This window comes from Arabidopsis lyrata, assembly GCF_000004255.2.
Source record: "Arabidopsis lyrata subsp. lyrata unplaced genomic scaffold ARALYscaffold_2, whole genome shotgun sequence".
Lineage (NCBI taxonomy): Eukaryota > Viridiplantae > Streptophyta > Magnoliopsida > Brassicales > Brassicaceae > Arabidopsis > Arabidopsis lyrata.
Window position 1 is genome coordinate 12267206 of NW_003302554.1, and position 18442 is coordinate 12285647.

At 33.0% G+C, this 18442-nt stretch overlaps 3 protein-coding genes across 4 annotated transcripts; all 3 read left to right on the forward strand.

Annotated features, from left to right (window-relative positions):
• Positions 1–205: 205 nt before the first annotated feature.
• On the forward strand, positions 206–2985 carry LOC9323173. The gene is made up of 7 exons (XM_002887062.2): positions 206–397; positions 683–807; positions 898–1031; positions 1130–1310; positions 1711–2304; positions 2385–2570; positions 2654–2985. The coding sequence occupies exons 2-7, from the start codon at positions 685–687 to the stop codon at positions 2828–2830; spliced, it is 1395 nt and encodes a 464-aa protein (XP_002887108.1). The 5' UTR covers positions 206–397; positions 683–684; the 3' UTR covers positions 2831–2985.
• An 868-nt stretch (positions 2986–3853) lies between these two features.
• Positions 3854–5719, forward strand: LOC9323174 (F-box/LRR-repeat protein At1g67190). Of its 2 annotated transcripts, none has more exons than XM_021036064.1 (2): positions 3854–3989; positions 4333–5719. In XM_021036064.1, exon 2 carries the CDS (start codon positions 4348–4350, stop codon positions 5605–5607), a length of 1260 nt encoding a protein of 419 aa, XP_020891723.1. In that variant the 5' UTR covers positions 3854–3989; positions 4333–4347; the 3' UTR covers positions 5608–5719. The 2 variants fall into 2 exon arrangements, with proteins under 2 accessions (XP_020891723.1, XP_020891724.1); XM_021036065.1 differs by having other exon boundaries at positions 4338–5719.
• An 8700-nt stretch (positions 5720–14419) lies between these two features.
• Positions 14420–18109, forward strand: LOC9324645. Its single transcript, XM_021035875.1, has 8 exons — positions 14420–14957; positions 15090–15217; positions 15919–16026; positions 16130–16327; positions 16413–16502; positions 16862–17137; positions 17260–17438; positions 17795–18109. The coding sequence occupies exons 1-8, from the start codon at positions 14921–14923 to the stop codon at positions 17868–17870; spliced, it is 1092 nt and encodes a 363-aa protein (XP_020891534.1). The 5' UTR covers positions 14420–14920; the 3' UTR covers positions 17871–18109.
• Positions 18110–18442: the final 333 nt, after the last annotated feature.

The following is an 18442-nucleotide window of genomic DNA, read 5'->3' on the forward strand; positions in this document are numbered from 1 at the left end:
ACTCTCCTCTCATTACACGTGCATCTTCATCACTTACAAAATGAAAAGGAGTTTTTCGACTTTTTATCCTCCACTTGTGTTACTTCCTTCATTTGCCTCATTATAGTGCTATATATTTAATAACTTTATCTAGAATGGTTATTCACCTAATTCACCCATAATTTTTTTTTGGACAGAATACGATTTTGTTTTTTAAACACCGGCCGAGTACAAATTTTTCCGTCCAAAAATATTGTTTCAATACATTTGATATTTTTAAATTCCCGCCAGACTCCCATCTAATTTTCGCTTCTCCTTTAACCTTTTGCTTCCATTGTTACTGACCTGAGAAAGAACGGGAACAGAGATTGAAGCAATCAAAGTGAAAATCGCAGCTAATTCGTACCAATTAGACCAGGTAATTCTGCCCGAATTAAGAAATTGCAATTTCTAGGGTTTCGCTGTTCGATTTCTGTAAAAGGTTTTTGATTTCTCAATTCAATTACTGAAATTTGGTCTAATTAGCTCGATTCTAGTTTAGGGTTTAGCGATTATGATTTATGACCCATTTGATACGAAAGATGTAAGCTTTTCCCAATATTTTGATCCTCTCGGCGATATTGGGGTTTTAATCGCACAGTGTGATTTAGAAGAAATTGTTGCATCCCCAAATTACGTTTTCATGTGGCTATGATATTTGTAGGTATGGAAAATGTGGTTGCAACTGTGAGTGGTTATCATGGGTCTGATAGGTTCAAGCTCATCAAGCTTATTTCTCATTCTGGAGCAAGTTATGTTGGGGCAATGTCAAGATCTATTACACATTTGGTTTGTGTAGATTGTTCTGTTTTGTTTATGCGATTCACTATTGTGGAGAAATGAAGTCATACCCTTTTGATTTATTGGTTATGTGTGTAGGTGTGTTGGAAATTCGAGGGTAAAAAGTATGATCTTGCGAAGAAGTTTGGTACAGTAGTAGTGAATCATCAATGGGTTGAAGAATGTGTTAGGGAAGGGAGGCGAGTTTCTGAGACGCCTTATATGTTTGAGAGGTTTGCTTACTGTTGCCGGTCTTTGTTTTTGAAATGTGTAGGATAGCTTCTCGGTTTTCTAAATGATGATTGATAACGCCTTAAGAGTAATTTTTCAGTGGGGAAGAGGTTGGACCGTTGATGGTTGAACTTCCCGCGGTTTCTGGGGAAGCTAAGGTTACTAAGAAAGTGAATAAGGCTGCTGAAACTTTTGAGAAATACTTTAGTAAAGGTGAAGAAAACCGGAGTGGCTCCACTTCTGAGCTTGCCACTTGGATGGACTCTGTCTTGTTGAAGGAGGTAATTCTTGTTCTCTTATTACCTATTTGCTTAGATACAATCTGAATCTGGAAAGCCTACAGCTTTATAATTCTGTTTCATCTATTAGTTTAGTTTTTATGGAGTTAAAGAAATAGTACAAACATTTTGTGTTGTTTAGTCATATATTGCCTGAAGATCAGAATCGTCTTATCATTCTGCATAGTTTCTGTATGATTTAAAGACTGATGTGGTAATAGCATATCCTCATCAGGTTTAGTTTATATATCGTGATGTAGCTACCAAGATTAGCTATAGGTGATCACTGTGGACATTTGAGTCAGCACGAATAAAAAAAAGCTTTCGTGCATCAATGCTCTGTGTATGGTATAGTAAGTTATGTTTTTTTTTTCTGTCTCTGAACTCCGTTGTTGCTCTTCAGAAAAATGTAGAAGCAAACAGACACTCAGTGCGATTAAGAACAAAGAGGCCGAGTAATATTTTTGAAGACAAGGAAAACACTGGCGTGGCAAAATCCTCGCGGAAGGGAAAGAGGCAGTTAGTAAAGCAACGCTCTTGCAGAAACCTTATTGACCTAGAATCTGATGAGGAATCTGATAATAACCGTCATGAAAACTCTGATGAGAACCGAAATGAGACTCAGGATCCTAGAGAGCCTGCTGATGAAAATGAGAGGGGTTGTGTTTTCGAACAAGGAGAAACATCAGCTCTTCGACATCCTGGAGACTCTGCAACACAAAACTGGGATGTAGATGAAATAGAAGAGTCTGAGAATTGGAGTCATTCAGCTGTTTTTAAACGTCCAAGATCAATTAGTCCAGAGATAAAACCGCAAGATGATGGGTCAAACTACAACAAACCCGAATCAACAAGAGACGAGACAGAAGCAACTCAGAAGGCTACTGCACAGGTTTCTTGTATCATATGCTGGACCGAGTTCAGTTCCAGTAGAGGCATTCTCCCTTGCGGCCACAGGTTTTGTTATTCGTGCATCCAAAAATGGGCAGACCGTTTGGTGAGTCTATCTTCGCCTTTCAAACAACACTCCTAAAATCCGGATACTGTAATGATGCAACTACCATATTATATCTGCAGGTTTCCGAAAGAAAGAAAACAACATGTCCATTGTGCAAGTCCAATTTCATCACCATCACAAAGATAGAAGACGCTGATTCTTCCGATCAAAAGATATATTCACAAACCGTCCCTGACTTATCTTCAACAAATAACACCCTTGTAGTACTCCCTGAAGAAGAACAAAGACAAACTTTTAATCCACTAGTAAGCCGAGAGTATTGAGTTGCTACGCGATCTTGTTCTTGATAGCAACAACATTCTTATTGTGTTTTGTTTTTTCCCTGCAGACTCGAGCTTCAGGTTGCAGCAGATGCTACTTGACTGAGCCAGAGGAGCTTCTCATAAGATGTCACCTCTGCAATTTCCGGCGAATCCACTCGTATTGTTTAGACCCTTATCTACTTCCTTGGACCTGCAACCATTGCAATGATCTTCAGATGATGTACCAGCGTCGTCACTACTAAATGTTTGATATTTGAAATGATGGACATTAACAATATCTCCCATTGTTATATTTGAAATGATGGACATTAATAATATCCCCCATTGTTTATGGTTTTTAAACTCGTTATGAAATTATCCTCTTTCTGTTAAATAGAAATAATCTGAAGAAAAAAAAGATGTTCTTCAAAAAAAAAAAAAAAAGAGGAGATGTTCACAAAAACAATTTAGAAGCATTTCCACATCAATCCAAGTTCTGCATATTATTTGCTTTTACCATAGACTGAATAAACTTGAACCAAATTCTATAACTCAACTCAACTAATAAAACATGATCAATATCAGATACCTTGAACCAGGGCCGGCCCTGCCTATCAAAAAAAAATTGATCAAAAGATTTACAAAATTTGGGGACCTAAAAATTATTTTGTTATAAGAAAAATAAAAATAAAAAATAGGGACCTTAAACCCAAGTTTCATCCTGCTCGGTCCATAGCCGACCCTGCTTAGAACCGACCGAATACCCACATATATACATGTATAAAAACCGTCAGGTATATTGGCATTTGGCAATAATCGAAACCGAACCAGATATTTCGGGTCGATTCTAGTTTAGGTAATTCGGTTCTCGTTTTTATGTTCAGACCTAAAAAAACAAACTAAAACAATGAGTCAAGTGTAACCAAACCAAACCAAATCAAAATTTATTGATAATTGGTTTAAATGAAATGAACTTTGAACTAATATATATTTAATAAATTTCTATTTTTTTTGGTTAAAAATTAATATAATATTTAATTATACAGATGGAACCATATCAAATTAAAACTAAAAAAGTTGGGTGTCAAAATCCAACGGAATCGAACTGGCTAACCAAAAGTCCCTTTTAAACAATAAAGACCAGAAAAAGCAAAAAATTTAGAAAATTAAAATTAAAAGAAAGCTCTCTTTCAGTAAGATGCCGTTGATTTTCACATCCCGCCATGACCCCACCACCAAATATTATTCATTATTTATTTTAGTGAAAAAAACAGAAGAAAAAAAAAAAAAACCCTCAAGTCGTCGTCTCTCTCATTTTCTTCTTCTCCTCTAATAACCAGATCGCCTCCTCCAAATCTTCTTCTTCCTCCTCGCAGATCCACCGTCTTCATACCTTTTCTTCATCCCGGAGAACCTAAATCGGTATACAGATCTTCTATTTCGCTTCATTGATCGTTTTCTTTCCTTCAATTTCTAATCATCTCTGTTAATATCTATTGCTTGATTCATATCTTTTGCTGCAAAATTCGATATGATTCCTGATTCTCTAGCTTTGATTCTGGTGATTTGTTCGATGTTTTCACTTATAGTAACGGTTATTTTCGCATATGCCAAGAGATATTTGTGGTGGTTTTGCGATGTAATGTTGGATCTATATTTTGTGTAATGTAGTTGGATCAAAATGTTATTGAATTATCTCAGGAATTTTGTTAGATTCGTCACTATAACGATTTGATGTTTAATCTCTTTACTATGTATCTACCAGTGTAGCTCTTGAATTATGGACTATCTTCCTGTGGAAGTTATTGGAAACATACTATCACGTCTCGGAGGAGCTCGGGATGTTGTGATAGCTTCTGCAACATGTAGGAAATGGCGAGAAGCTTGTCGCAAACATCTTCAGACACTTTCTTTCAATTCCGCTGATTGGCCGTTTTATCGAGATCTTACAACGAATCGTTTAGAGATCCTTATAACTCAAACCATTTTCCAAATCACGGGACTGCAAGGTCTTTCTATTATGATGGATGATGCGAATAAGTTTTCGGCTGCCACGGTTATTGCTTGGCTTATGTATACGAGGGATACTTTGCGCCGGTTGTCTTATAATGTTCGTACTACTCCTAATGTTAACATTCTTGAAATCTGTGGGAGGCAGAAGCTTGAAGCTTTGGTTTTGGCTCATAATTCTATTACTGGAGTTGAACCAAGTTTTCAGAGATTCCCTTGTTTGAAATCGCTTTCGTTGAGTTATGTTAGCATTTCAGCTTTGGATTTGAATCTTTTGCTTAGTGCTTGTCCGATGATTGAGAGTTTGGAACTTGTGAGTTTGGAGATTGCAATGTCGGATGCGCAAGTGACGATTGAACTGAGCAGCCCGACGCTGAAGAGTGTTTATTTCGATGGGATTAGTTTGGATAAATTCATCTTGGAGGCTGATAGTATCGAGTTCTTGCACATGAAAGACTGTGTTCTCGAGCTCTTTGAGCTTATAGGAAACGGAACTTTGAAGCATTTTAAGCTCGACGATGTCAGTGTTATACATCTTGATATCATGGAGACATCTGAAAGCCTTGAAGTAGTTGATGTCAATCACTTCACAATGGTATGGCCAAAGTTCTACCAGATGATCTCAAGATCTCAGAAACTAAAGAAACTCCGTCTATGGGATGTGGTATTTGATGATGACGATGAAATCATCGATGTTGAGTCCATTGCTGCTGGTTTCTCTCACCTGACCCATCTTTCATTAAGCTACGATCTTAAAGATGGAGCTGCTCATTACAGTTTGCAAGGGACCACTCAGTTGGAGAACGTGACTGTATTGGAGCTCGGATGGACCGTGATCAACGATGTTTTCTCAATCTGGGTCGAGGAGTTGCTGAGAAGATGTCCGAATCTGAAGAAGTTGATCATTTATGGGGTTGTCTCAGAAACCAAAACACAAGGAGATTGTCAAATTCTGGCGACATTCACATGGTCCATTGTTCAACTCATGAGGAAATACATTCATGTTGAGGTACAATTCGAATACGAGTAAATGATTCGTCTTCTCGATGTTGTTGAAAACAAGTTTAAAGATTGTGTAAAGATTTGAATTTTGGATTAGTGAAGTTGTTCTGAGCTTAATGTGAATATATCTTCATTGTCAATTCCTTGCTTGTCTCCTTCACTCTTGTAGATTTGGTGCATGATGAAAAAGAAAAACTAAAAATTCTTATACACAAACCGGAATTAAACCGGACTTGGTTTTTGATTAACAGTTTCACCAAGTTTCGCAATGGGAATGCAAATCACAAAATTAATATCTAATTGCATTTTTCCATTAAATGTTTTTTTTGGGATCTTTTTTCCATATTTTGTTTTGAAGTACATTTTAGATAGAACGTTTTGTTTTCTAAACTATTTACAAAGAATGTCATTGATTTCATGTATCCAAACATTGGTACACTTAATTTTTTACTATCCATATAACCAAACACATTTAAAAGATTTTAATATTAACTATAAAATAAGAAATATCCATATATTGTATAGTATTTCAAAATGAATAATATAGATATTTAAAATATTTTTTTAAGATTTAAAATTATGATTCTCCTATTATTTTTACTAGAGTTAGAGATTTGAAATTGGCACCTGGATCAATGAAGTTCAGTACAAAATGATTGATTGTCTGCAAGTTTTGGGCAGCCATGGTGAATTGGTAATGTTAGATCTCTCAAAGGAGAAGAGAAGATAAAAAAAAAAAACCCAAATTCACAGAGAAGCTACGTAGACGATGAAGAACGATGAAGAAGCTTCTCTGTGAATTTGGGTTTTGTTTACGTTCTCTTTAACTACCATATACCTTATGGTGCACTTTTTGTTCAGCGTAGGCCCAAACCACAACATTTATTATCCAATTTTGTAGTGTTAAACATAGTTTATGTTGAAAGACTCGTTTCTAGCCGCTTAAGGTTCTTTACTTCTTACTTTCCTTAATTGTTTTCTTACAACAACACAACCCTTATATAGTACTTGCACTTAACCTAATTAGAGTCTTATTAATAACCAAAACTCACACTTAGTTGGGCCTTGTTCACTTCTGGCCCACTGGTTTTTTTCTCTCTTTTCCTTCACGATTCTTCTTCTTCGTTCTTCTACACGAGCCTCTTCTTCTTCCTTAGACACACATCTCTCTGCACTTCATCTTCTTCTCACCTTTCTCTTCTGATTTCACTTGTACACGATTAAGCAAAGAATCAACTTCGAACAGTTTAGAACATGTGAAATCAATGGATTTTTAAAAAATCTTTCTAAATATAGTTTGATTGAACTTAAATTACTTAAAATCACTCAAAACAACTCAAAATTTCTTGTTATTCAATCAATAACTTATTATAAATCATATAAAATTGGGGAATATTCAAAATTCGCAATTCGTATAGAATATAAAAGGATTTTGTGAGACTTCATATACATTTTTAGCTAAAAAGATTAACAAATAACTCACACCTATTAAACACGGAATTTGGAAAGATTTTAAAGAAAAAAACTATCCTTCTTAAAATAAAAAATGTTATAAAATCACCTAAAAATCTTTGAAATTCACTAAAACCACATCCAATCTAAAATATTTTAACCTACTTATTTTTATTTTTCTTCATCTAAACATTAGAATTTTCTTTGATGAAAATATTTTACTTTTTGGTGAGTAAAAATTTCTCATTTCAACAAAAAAAAAAACAAATCTTTTAGTAATAATTTATATATGGAAGGTTTCTTCGGCTAGTTTGTAAAGCAGAAATATTTACAGCGTTTCATCTTTTCTTCTTTCTGATTATTTATAAATGTTCCAAAACGACAAATACATGATGAGACGTACATAAACGTTGTTTGAGCTTTCACTTAGGGCATCAATCTATATATATATATAATGAGAGAGTTTTCTTTACATCTAACATATCCACATCAGCATCCACATCACCGTCCACCTAAGCGTTTAACTAAATAGAATTTATAAAATATAATTTATTTAAAATGTTCATTCAATACATGCTTAATTATGTTTATTGCTTAATTATATTTATTGATAAGAAATAAGTTAAGAGTAGAATTTATGGAGGATTTAATGCAATAGAAAACCTTTTTTTTTAGTTTTGCTAATTTTTTATTTAAATAATGTAAAATGACACATGTTATTTGCTTGTGTGATGATGTGGCACTCATATGAAGAGAATTGACCAACTTTTATATATATGATTTTGTTTTGTTATTCAAAAGTAAAAATAATCATCACTCCAAAAATTCTATCAGACTAAATTGCATGATAAATATATTTTAGTTCAAAATAATTAGATGGTACCAAGCTAAAATAAGAAATATGACTCAATTATGCTAATTAGACCGAGGACGACCGACTCAATTGACACATCTATCTCTCCCTCTCACAAAACTTGTGGATTATATGACCAACATATCATGTGAACAATATTTAGCTAGATCATATCATTGAGTGTTCATTTTCATGTGCCTAGAATTTTCTTATTTCTTCTTAAGTCCTATTATATATATAAATTTGTTGTCTTCTCACCAATTGTAGAGCTTGCATTGGTTCTGTTGGATGCATCTAAGGTGGAGTAAATGGTAAGATTTTGTCCTCACACTGTGTTTGTTTTTGTCATAAATAAAGGTTAATTGTCCTCACACTGTTGGATCTTAGTGTTGTGTAGTATTATTCTCCATTTTCTTGTCCTTTTATACAGTCGGGGACCTATCTCCATGCCTTCTTCCATTCCTAGAGCTTCTTATATACTATTAAATACATAGTTATATATATATATATATATATATATATATATATATATAATTTGGGAACTGCTACTGAAAATAAGGGTACGAATTGATAGTTTGAATTATATGAATCTGAAATCTGTTTTTGTAATGAAATGCAACTATTTGGTAATATATTCAACTAAACACATATAGAAAGTGGTAACTACTATTGAAATTAAGATTGTACAACAGTACAAGGATTGACGGTTTAACACACATCCTATTTGAATCCCATTCAAGAAAATGGTATCGACGTTATCATCACTCTATATATATATTTCGTATTTTTAATTGTAACGTTAATAATTAAATAGAGAGAGGATTTGGTATGTAAAATTTGGTTTGTAGTAATGTATAGGCATGGGCATGCACGTCTCTTCACCTACTTAAGAAACCTCTATTATGTCTCAACCTCTTTTTTAGGTTATGTAGAGTCAATTACATAACGACACCATTGTCAAATCGTTTAAGATTACATCAACCTTTTTCATAAAACGAAAAAGAACTTCGTAATTGTTAACTTTATTTCTCTTCAATTACAGCCACACGTCATACACTAAACCACACCTCATTATTTATTTTATATATAATAGATTTCTATGAACTTAATCTTCTATCTTTATTCCATTTGTAGAGTAATAGATTCAAAAAGTGTACCCAAAAAAAAAAGATTCAAGAAGTGTATCCTCCGTTTTCGTGTTTTTTCAATGCTGAACTTTTGTTGATGTTTTTATCGATCTATCACATGTATTAATATGTATTATTAAAACTGATATTGGATGGAGAAAGATTTATAGATCAACGACCCTTAATAATATATTTCTAAACACTTGCGTTTTGTATGTCAATTAATTAATATATTTTGACTATTCTTTTTTTTTTTCGTCGAATATATTTTTACTATTCTTTTGAAGTTAATTTTGTTAGCAAAATGTACTGACAATGGAAAACAAGACTTCGATAAATCTGTTTTTTTCTTCCTTTTTTTTTTGTCGGTAATAAATCTGTTTCTAGATTGTGATATATTACCAAATAAATAGAGGAATTGTGACATCAAAATTTCACAGTGTTGGTTGAACAACACATCATAAATATGTTTGATCTAATCGTTTAAATTAAATAAGGGTTTTTTTTCCTCCAACTCCAAGTCTTCGTGAGTTCTAAGACACGATGCTACGTTGGGAAAATATTTTTGTCTATTAAAAGATATAGAGAATGTTAATGAACCAAATAATAAAAGAGCAAGTGAATTTTATTATTCTGAAAGCATTTTAAAGATGTGTCCTTTTTTCTGTTTATGGTTCTGAAAGGTCAATGACCCCACTAAGTTGTTTCTCTACAAAATTCTGATTTGAAGTCTCATAGTTATCTCCCAAATAAAATGAGAAACGCAACTTGGCTGAAAAGTTTATTTCAACAATAAAGGAATTTCTTTCCAAAATAACTGGTTGTTTGGTAATCTCATACCGATGCGGTGTGGGATGTACCGTTTTTATTGTAATCAATCATAAAAAGATATCAAAACATTTTAAAAAATACTTTTAGTTTTCTTTTGTACCGTTTTTTCTACACGCTACTTCGTACCACTTTTAACTATTTGTGTACTATATATTAACTATTCATTTTACCCGTTAAAATATTTTTACCCCTTTGTATTATCTTTTTTGGGGTAAAAATAGGGTAAAATATCAGTGTGAGATTAGGGTATAGATTTAGCGGGTACCTTTTTTTTAGGGTATATGGTAACCTTGTAAATGTAAGAATTTTCTATGAAACTTTAATTCCAAACTCTTGAATGCCGTGATTTAAAAAAAAATTAGTAAAACCGTTACATAGTTTTCTTTTGGATGCAATTAAAAGCAAAATTTTAACTATTAATATTGCTGTATATATATTCACCTAATTATCCTTTAGCCAAGATAAGACTCATCACATCACACATATAACCTTTGATACATACATACACGTACAATGATTTTGACGGATATGTATAAACAGATGCGTACACGCAAATCCGTATGTGTGAATATGTATTGGATGTTAAAAGATGAAATCAGAAAGCATAAGTTCTTGAAGTGGGAGAGTCAGCAATTTGAAGGGTTTCTTTAATAATTTTATGTGCCTTTCTGCTTCTCAACTCAAATCTCATACTCTCACTCTTTTCTATCTTCTCATACGACGATGATGATGATGATGAAGATGAAGATGATGATGATGATAATGATGATCTCTTCCGCATCCTTAGACCAGTCTTTATCTTCGACTTCAAGCCTTCCACAATCTTACCTAATCTCATCCTCACCACCATCTAATATATGTAGAAGAAGTGAAGAACTGAAGAAAAAAAAAAAAACGAATTAGATCCCAGTTGGAGATTAACATTATAACTTAATACAAGAATATTGTATCTACACTTAAGAGATAAATCCCAACAAAAAGTTTACTTGTAATTAATCTGCAAGATAAAAAGATTGAACTAGATATATATACATGTAAAGGAGAAAAATCAAAGAGACAGAGAGAGAGTATAAGAAATATTGAACCTCAAAAGTGTGGCTTGTAGATATGAGAGAAGATGAAAATGGAGAATATAGAATGTAGGAGAATAATAGATATGTGAAGATCATATTTATATTGTGTGTGTGGTGGAGGCTGATGTCAAAGGTTGTGACTTGTGACTATGTGAGTCTCGTGACCTTATTTTTCAAACTTTTAGCTCATATTATTATTTTTAAGAAAATGAGCTAGTACGTACTATTGTTTAGTTAGTCAAAGATTCAGATTTTCAGGCATCACCAAATCATGTTTCTTGGGGAATTTTGATTTCTTTTACTTATTTGTTTCAGACATTATGTATCTTCTCAGTAAAGTTCTGTTGAGTACTCACCTGAATATTAAAAATGAATTCCAAATAGAGAAATCTGAATAAGATGGAAAATCTTGTGTGGTACTTATCAAAAGGATTATTACATGTAGTTTGTTTTGCTTTCTCCACTTGAAAACTATATTATTTTTTCTTCATTACTTGATAGCTAGAGCTAGATGTTATCAAGAACATGTGTTCAGGTTGTGTGAAAATATACAAATTGAACTTGTACATTTGTACATCACATACGGTTTATTGGGTTCGAATAGAGCCAAAATGATGTAGCAAGATATTTGGAAATATTCTAAATATCATTTATTATTATACTTTATTTAGTTAACTAATTTTATTCTATGTTTTAGGGTTTTGAGCTTTTATTATAAATAGCCGTCTTAGGCTTCTTGTATTACTTGGTTGTTTTTGATTAATAAAATTAAAGAGCTTTTGATAAACACTGAGAAGAGTATTCTCAAACGAAGTCTTTGAAGTCTTTGTTTATCGTGAATCCATTGATCTCCGATAACAATAGAATTCCGAGCTACGATTGTCCTGCTTGAGATCCATTGATACTCAAGATTACTTTCGTAATCTATCCCTAGAAGCTTCCGCTACGTCAGTTGGTATCAGAGCCGAATCGGTTCTTTGTTTATCATGTCGCTTGGGTGTCTCTATCACACGGATGAATATCCGTTTACTTTTACAGAAGACTTGTATGAAGAGTACAAGGAAATTATTGGTGATCCAATTTTCGACGTATACAATGATGAAGATCTAATTCACGAAGATAAAGATCTAACTCATGATGTATACGATGCATATATTGAAGAACTCATCTACGTTCAAAGGATGAAGGTGATGAGACGTGTTGTTAATCAAATTATCTTCACATCCATGAAAGATCCCCATTTAATTCATCAAGCCGATGACATGGACGTGGAGAAGCATACAAGGGTTTGGGCTTCTTTTGTTAAAGCAGTCCCAATAAAAATACCTCCTCATGACGTGAGGGAGCCTATGATTCGAGACCATCAACGACTCAACATAGCACTCATGGCATATTTCGGTTGGAAAATTAATGATTTTGGCGAGAGGCAAAATTATATATTCACGTTTGAAGGATTTTATCAATGGAGAAAAAGAAAGAAAAGATGGAAGCAACAAAGGGTGTTAAGATTCGAGGACGAATCTTTCTCTACCCCGAGTGACCTGATGTAGCAAGATATTTGGAAATATTCTAAATATCATTTATTATTATACTTTATTTAGTTAACTAATTTTATTCTATGTTTTAGGGTTTTGAGCTTTTATTATAAATAGCCGTCTTAGGCTTCTTGTATTACTTGGTTGTTTTTGATTAATAAAATTAAAGAGCTTTTGATAAGCACTGAGAAGAGTATTCACAAACGAAATATTTGAAGTCTTTGTTTATCGTGAATCCATTGATCTCCGATAACAATAGAATTCCGAGCTACGATTGTCCTGCTTGAGATCCATTGATACTCAAGATTACTTTCGTAATCTATCCCTAGAAGCTTCCGCTACGTCACAAAATATGTGTACTTAATATCTAGTTAATCTTAATGGTTGTAAACATTTGAAAAATCTTAATAACCCTTATAATAAATATGAAAAGACAACTTAGAACACCTAACTTTTTCTTCTTTTAGGAGACATGGAAGATTAGCTAATTTCATCTCTGAATAATTATATTTTTTCATATTTAGTATTAAAATAGTACTTTAAATCGTTACAAAGACTATTATTAAAATCTTTATAATCACTACTGCAATATAAATTATAAAAGTAATGTTCCAATTAAATTCATCCAAATCATATTTTTAGTTAGTTTGTTTAGTTTCTTAAATTTTCTTTATTTAAATATTAGTAAATCTAAGAGAAATTAGCAAGGAAAACTTTTCAAAGATTTTATTCAACACAAGTTAAAAGTTTTAAGAAAAATGATTTTAATTTAATAAAAAATATCTGTCATGATCCCGACCAATGACTAGTAGTTTTGTGAGGACATAAAAGGAGAACAGTGTGGACAGGAAATGAAAAAGAAAAAGAATATAGAAGCTGAAAATTGTGTGTAATCTTGAAAATATCGTTTACGACCCGACTTATGGACTAATGATTTTATATTGTTTAAAGTATTTAACTTGAATAACTAGTTTTTTTTTTCCGCCAAACACCACTTGAATAACTAGTTAGAACTTAGAAGCATGAAACATGTGTAGTTGTGTACATCATTATGCAAACAGCTATCTCATGCATTTTTTTTTTTCTTTTGGTTACAGATATCTTTAAAAAAAAATCGAATATCAATGAAGTTGGTTAGTTTTCTATACATCAATTCAACGGGAAAATTCGCAATTGAAACAATACCAGTCCATTTTAACCCAAAATTTTTTATAATTAGTCTGTCGCTGAGAGATTTTTAATTTGGTAGAGGCTTTGAATTTAAAGAAGCAGAGAGTCATAAGCTGAATGCTTTGAAGGTAAGTCCTCGGACATAAACCAAGCACATGGAGGAAAAAAAATCAACATTCAAGTTCTTAATGAAATTATTAGGTTAATTAAAGTCTAAAAAAATTTAGAATTGTATATATAATTTGTTGTTTAAGACATGTTTCATTCTTGTTATAATATGCATAATAAGTTTCAATCCAGAGAAAAGCAAATGATCTATCAAAATTTCTCGTAAAACTGTTTTTCAGTCCTAAGACTCCTATTGGCTATTGATGCTATCATTGTTTAAGCTTTTCGTCTTTTAAATAAATACGGTTGGTCAAAATTAATATACGAACTTAACTTATTAATCATCGTAGGGTCTACTAATCGACTAGTAAATGGATTGGCTAAACCTTTGACTTCTATGCATTCCATTAATTGGTTAGATTTTCCATGTTAGTATATGATTTACGAAACTTCAATATGTACTTCCAAGTTTCAAAACAAGTTTACATTGGTCAAATAATTCGTGTTTGATTTGGGCCTTATAATTGTTACAATGGTTCTTAATATTCATTTGTAGGTCCATTATAATTAAGAGACTATAGCAACAGGAGTTAATGGTAGTACGATTTCATTTTCATTCTTTTACGAGTTTTACCTCTTCGTATTTAGATTATATCTTTTAAATTGGATATAATTATAATATTTTCTCCAATATCTATCTTACTCCGCTTCAAAATCTCATATATTCAGAGATTTATATTTGATTCTTGAGATATAACCCGATTACATAAATGTGTTGTTTCGAGATGACTAGTAGTACCATCTAAATAATGGATTAGGTACTTTGTTAAGCACCCGCTTCAACCAAAAGTGGTGATTCAGCCCTACATCGGAGGCAATATTATTTTTATCTTTATTTTTTATTACCTAGATCTTCGATGGAAACGATCTTCTCGATCGTGCTCATCACCCGGAGAGTTCCATCCCACTAAAAGGAAAAACTAAATCCATTTTCCTTTTTCTCAAAAAATCTCAACTCTCCAAGACTCCAACCAGTCACGTTGTATGACTTGAACGTAGAAAAACCTTTGAAGGACAAAAAATTATTGTCTTTGCGAAACCATCTTGACCATGTTTTTGTCTTGAAAAACGGCATCAAAATGGAAAGACCCGAACAAGAGCACCAAGTGGAGAGTCTAGAGATGAAGAGAGTATGACGTCCATCAGAGGATGTGTACACGTAAAAGAAGGTCAAATTCCACAATACCTAAACATTGACCGAGTCTCTTCGACTTGGTCTTTGCTTTTTCCTTATAATTTTTGCATTCGTACGTTAATAATGGAAGAATTAGTCTCCTAATTCCCAGTTTCTTGTTTTATAGGTTTAACATTTGTTTTCTCCAAAAAAAAAAATACTCACTGCCGTCACTGGCCTAAGATCTTGCAGCGATCTGAGGTCAAACATATGGCGGCCACAAGCGCCCCCATCACCATGAAGGAGGTTCTAGCGGTTAGTTCTGCTTTTTCAGACACCATTTGAAAGTTACACTCTAATATTTGCGAATATATATGTAGATTCTTTTTGTTCTCTCGTTCATCTATACTGGGGTTGTTTGTTTATCAGCAGCCATTACCAAAAAAAAAAAAAAAGATACACAAAACTGTGGATTCCAAAACTGATACAGAATAAATGAAAGTATCCTTAGTTTTTTCTGCTAGAGAGAGATATGAATGCCAAAGACTTCGGAGTAGTTGGGTTTCAACGAATGAGAGAATGCTTTTTCATTTTTGAGTGTTTGACTTTCTGTAAATTTTCTTGTTAGTTGTTTTTATCGATTAAAAATTCAATTCAATATATTTATTTTTAGCAGAATTTCGGTTATATGTCAGGTAAAAAGTATATCAATAATATTTAATTATTCATGTTTTGAAAATCGATTACTTTAACATACACACAAAACAGATAATTTGTATTTTAAGTTTTTAGTATATTATAGTCTTACTTTGTATGAAACTCATAAAACAAATTAGTTTACGCACATTCTAGTATTATAAATTTATAACATACAAATAAGAATTTTTGTAGTTTTTCTTAATATTTGATTTCTTAGTTGTTGTTGTTGAAATGATATATTATAGTTGATGCATGTAGGCATATTTTCGAAAAAGAAAAGCCATTCATCAATGATACATTTTACATTTTTTGTCAAGCATTTTGAGGAGTTATTTGCTCAAACCAAGTACAAGGAGGCTGCTGAGCTTGCTGCTGACTCTCCTCGAGGCATTCTCCGGACACCTGATACAATTGCCAAATTTCGGGTCAATATTTATTTCATAAATTATCCATTAGTTCCGTTTTAACATGTTTTTCTATGACTAACTATAGATGATTCTGTAAACTACAATATATATAATTTTGTAGAATGTTCATGTACAAGCTGGACAAAATCATCCATTGTTACAATATTTTGCGACTCTATTGACAAAAGGAAAGCTCAATGCATTTGAATCATTGGAACTATCTTCGCTTGTTGTGAATCAAGGCAAGAAGAACCTCTTGGAAAACTGGTTGGCGGATGACAAGTTGGAATGTACCGAAGAACTTGGAGACCTTGTTAAGGTATAATCAAACTAAATTAACTAATTTTATTTAGAATGTTTATGTCTTTTTTTTATCTGCTATAATGGTAATCTATTTGTTTTAGACTGTGGATAATGATCTTGCTCTTAAAATATACACTAAAGCTCGGACCACCCCAAAAGTCATTGGCAAAATACCAATCTACTCAAAACAGGTAAACTACAAGATCAAAGTTTGTCCTGCTTTATAATGGCTTATTGCTTAGGTCATCCCTCAATGTTCAAGAGTTGCGTGAAGCCAACTCATAGGTTTTTGACCTTAGTTGAACTACCACAATCAAGGGGGTATATATATATCCAATTTTTCTTAAACAAATGTTTTAAGTAGGGGAATCCATACTATCTGCATGGACTCTGATGAGGGCTGGTCCAGTGAATTGTATGGCCCGTAGCGGGTTTAAACTATTGACCAAAATCACTTGGCTTTGTCTCAATTATGATCCTGTCTATTAGATGTGCAAAATAACCCTTGCTTTACTTTACTTCTTGTGTAACCATATAAATGAACCGCAAGGATGCTCCGCCGCAACATCAAGTTTTTATTAATTTTCGAGGAGAACAGCTGCGCCAAAACTTTGTTAGCCATCTCGTGGAAGCCCTTAGGAGAAATGCGATCAATGTGTTTATAGACAATCAAGAGCTTAGAGGTGAAGATATCAGCATTCTTTTGAAGAGGATCGAGGATTCTAGAATCGCCATTGTTGTGTTCTCGAGCAGGTACACAGAATCAAGGTGGTGCTTGAGAGAGGCTGTGAAGATCAAAGAATGTGTGGAGCAAGACATGCTAAAGGTGAGATGATGATCATCATGTATATTTCTATGCATGCATAGTTTTAGGCTAAAACTTTTAGCTAAAGAAAGATATTTGAGTAGAGGAGTGTTGTGTATTAATAAGCTCTATGTAATCACTAGGTGCTTCCCATCTTCTACAAGGTGACTACAACCGGTGTGAAACAACTCAAAGGAGAGTTTGGTGACCATTTCAGAGATCGAGAGTGGGAATATCGGTTTGACAAACCGAGAATTGAGAGATGGAAAGAGGCGTTGGCCTTTCTTTCTGGTAAGCTTGGCCTCACGTTTGATGAGAAAAGGTATTGCAATCTTTTCTTGAGATCCATACTTCACTAGTAAGTAGTATATATAAAAGATCTTTTTGAGGGAAATATCTAAGTCGGATAAATTAATTTTGCATAGTTTTATGGTGTCGTACGTTATAGTTTGACATATCAACGTAATGTTTAGAATTCCATATTCAAATGGTTCATGCATAGGACCGCTCCATGCCTAGTTTTTATGTACGGTAATTACTGATTAGCTAGGAATGACACACGTCTACATTAATTTCGTGGTATGTGCATCCAATGGTTATGTAAAACATAAATTACATTGTCTTTGTATACCAAGAAATAAATAAAATTACATCATCTTGTTATTTTTCTTTTTACAGCTCGGAGAGTGATTTCATTGAATCAATCGTTAAGGAAGTCTTGAGATTGCTAGCAAGTATTCCGTCGACTGTGTAAACTGTGAATTCTTAAATCTCTATATCGAAGATAACTTAGAGAGAAAAATGTTTATATTTAGGATCAAATATACAATGAACCGTCAAAGTCTGAATATGTATATATAAACCTGTGAAATTTAATATGTTTGGCGGATAAATTTTTCTCTAAATTCTCGATATTTTCTCTCTCGACATTTCACTAGAAAATAGCTCTGAAATAGCCGATTATGCTCGACATTTTCTTCTTCTTAGACCTGATATAATTTTACCTTAATTTCCTTTCTCAGTTGGCACAACCCATAAATCAGGTTTGAATATGAAAGCAATGCCAATGATCATTGTCATGTTACTCAACTATTAGAAGAAGATCAAATGTCAATACCTTAATTGGTAAAGACTCTCAAGCAAAGCCTAGAAATTGTCGGTTCGAATGGCGTTTGGAAAGAGACCATATAAAATTCTCTGGTCTCTGGTCGGATGTACAGGCATAAGCCCAGAATCTCTTACTTAAATATTAGAGGAGGAGCTAATTAATAAAAGTTGAATATAACATTTCACCAAAAAAAAAATTAATGAGACGGTGAATTTTTT

What these genes read in the sequence shown, in the direction of transcription:
- LOC9323173 (XM_002887062.2), top strand. Translation starts at nt 685, where the DNA reads ATGGAAAATGTGGTTGCAACTGTGAGTGGTTATCATGGGTCTGATAGG. An exon ending in ACTCTGTCTTGTTGAAGGAG is followed by an intron (nt 1,311 to 1,710) that starts GTAATTCTTGTT and finishes GTTGCTCTTCAG; the next exon opens with AAAAATGTAGAAGCAAACAG. An exon ending in GACAAACTTTTAATCCACTA is followed by an intron (nt 2,571 to 2,653) that starts GTAAGCCGAGAG and finishes TTTTCCCTGCAG; the next exon opens with ACTCGAGCTTCAGGTTGCAG.
- LOC9323174 (XM_021036064.1), top strand. Translation starts at nt 4,348, where the DNA reads ATGGACTATCTTCCTGTGGAAGTTATTGGAAACATACTATCACGTCTC.
- LOC9324645 (XM_021035875.1), top strand. Translation starts at nt 14,921, where the DNA reads ATGACGTCCATCAGAGGATGTGTACACGTAAAAGAAG. An exon ending in ATACAATTGCCAAATTTCGG is followed by an intron (nt 16,027 to 16,129) that starts GTCAATATTTAT and finishes ATAATTTTGTAG; the next exon opens with AATGTTCATGTACAAGCTGG. An exon ending in AACTTGGAGACCTTGTTAAG is followed by an intron (nt 16,328 to 16,412) that starts GTATAATCAAAC and finishes TATTTGTTTTAG; the next exon opens with ACTGTGGATAATGATCTTGC.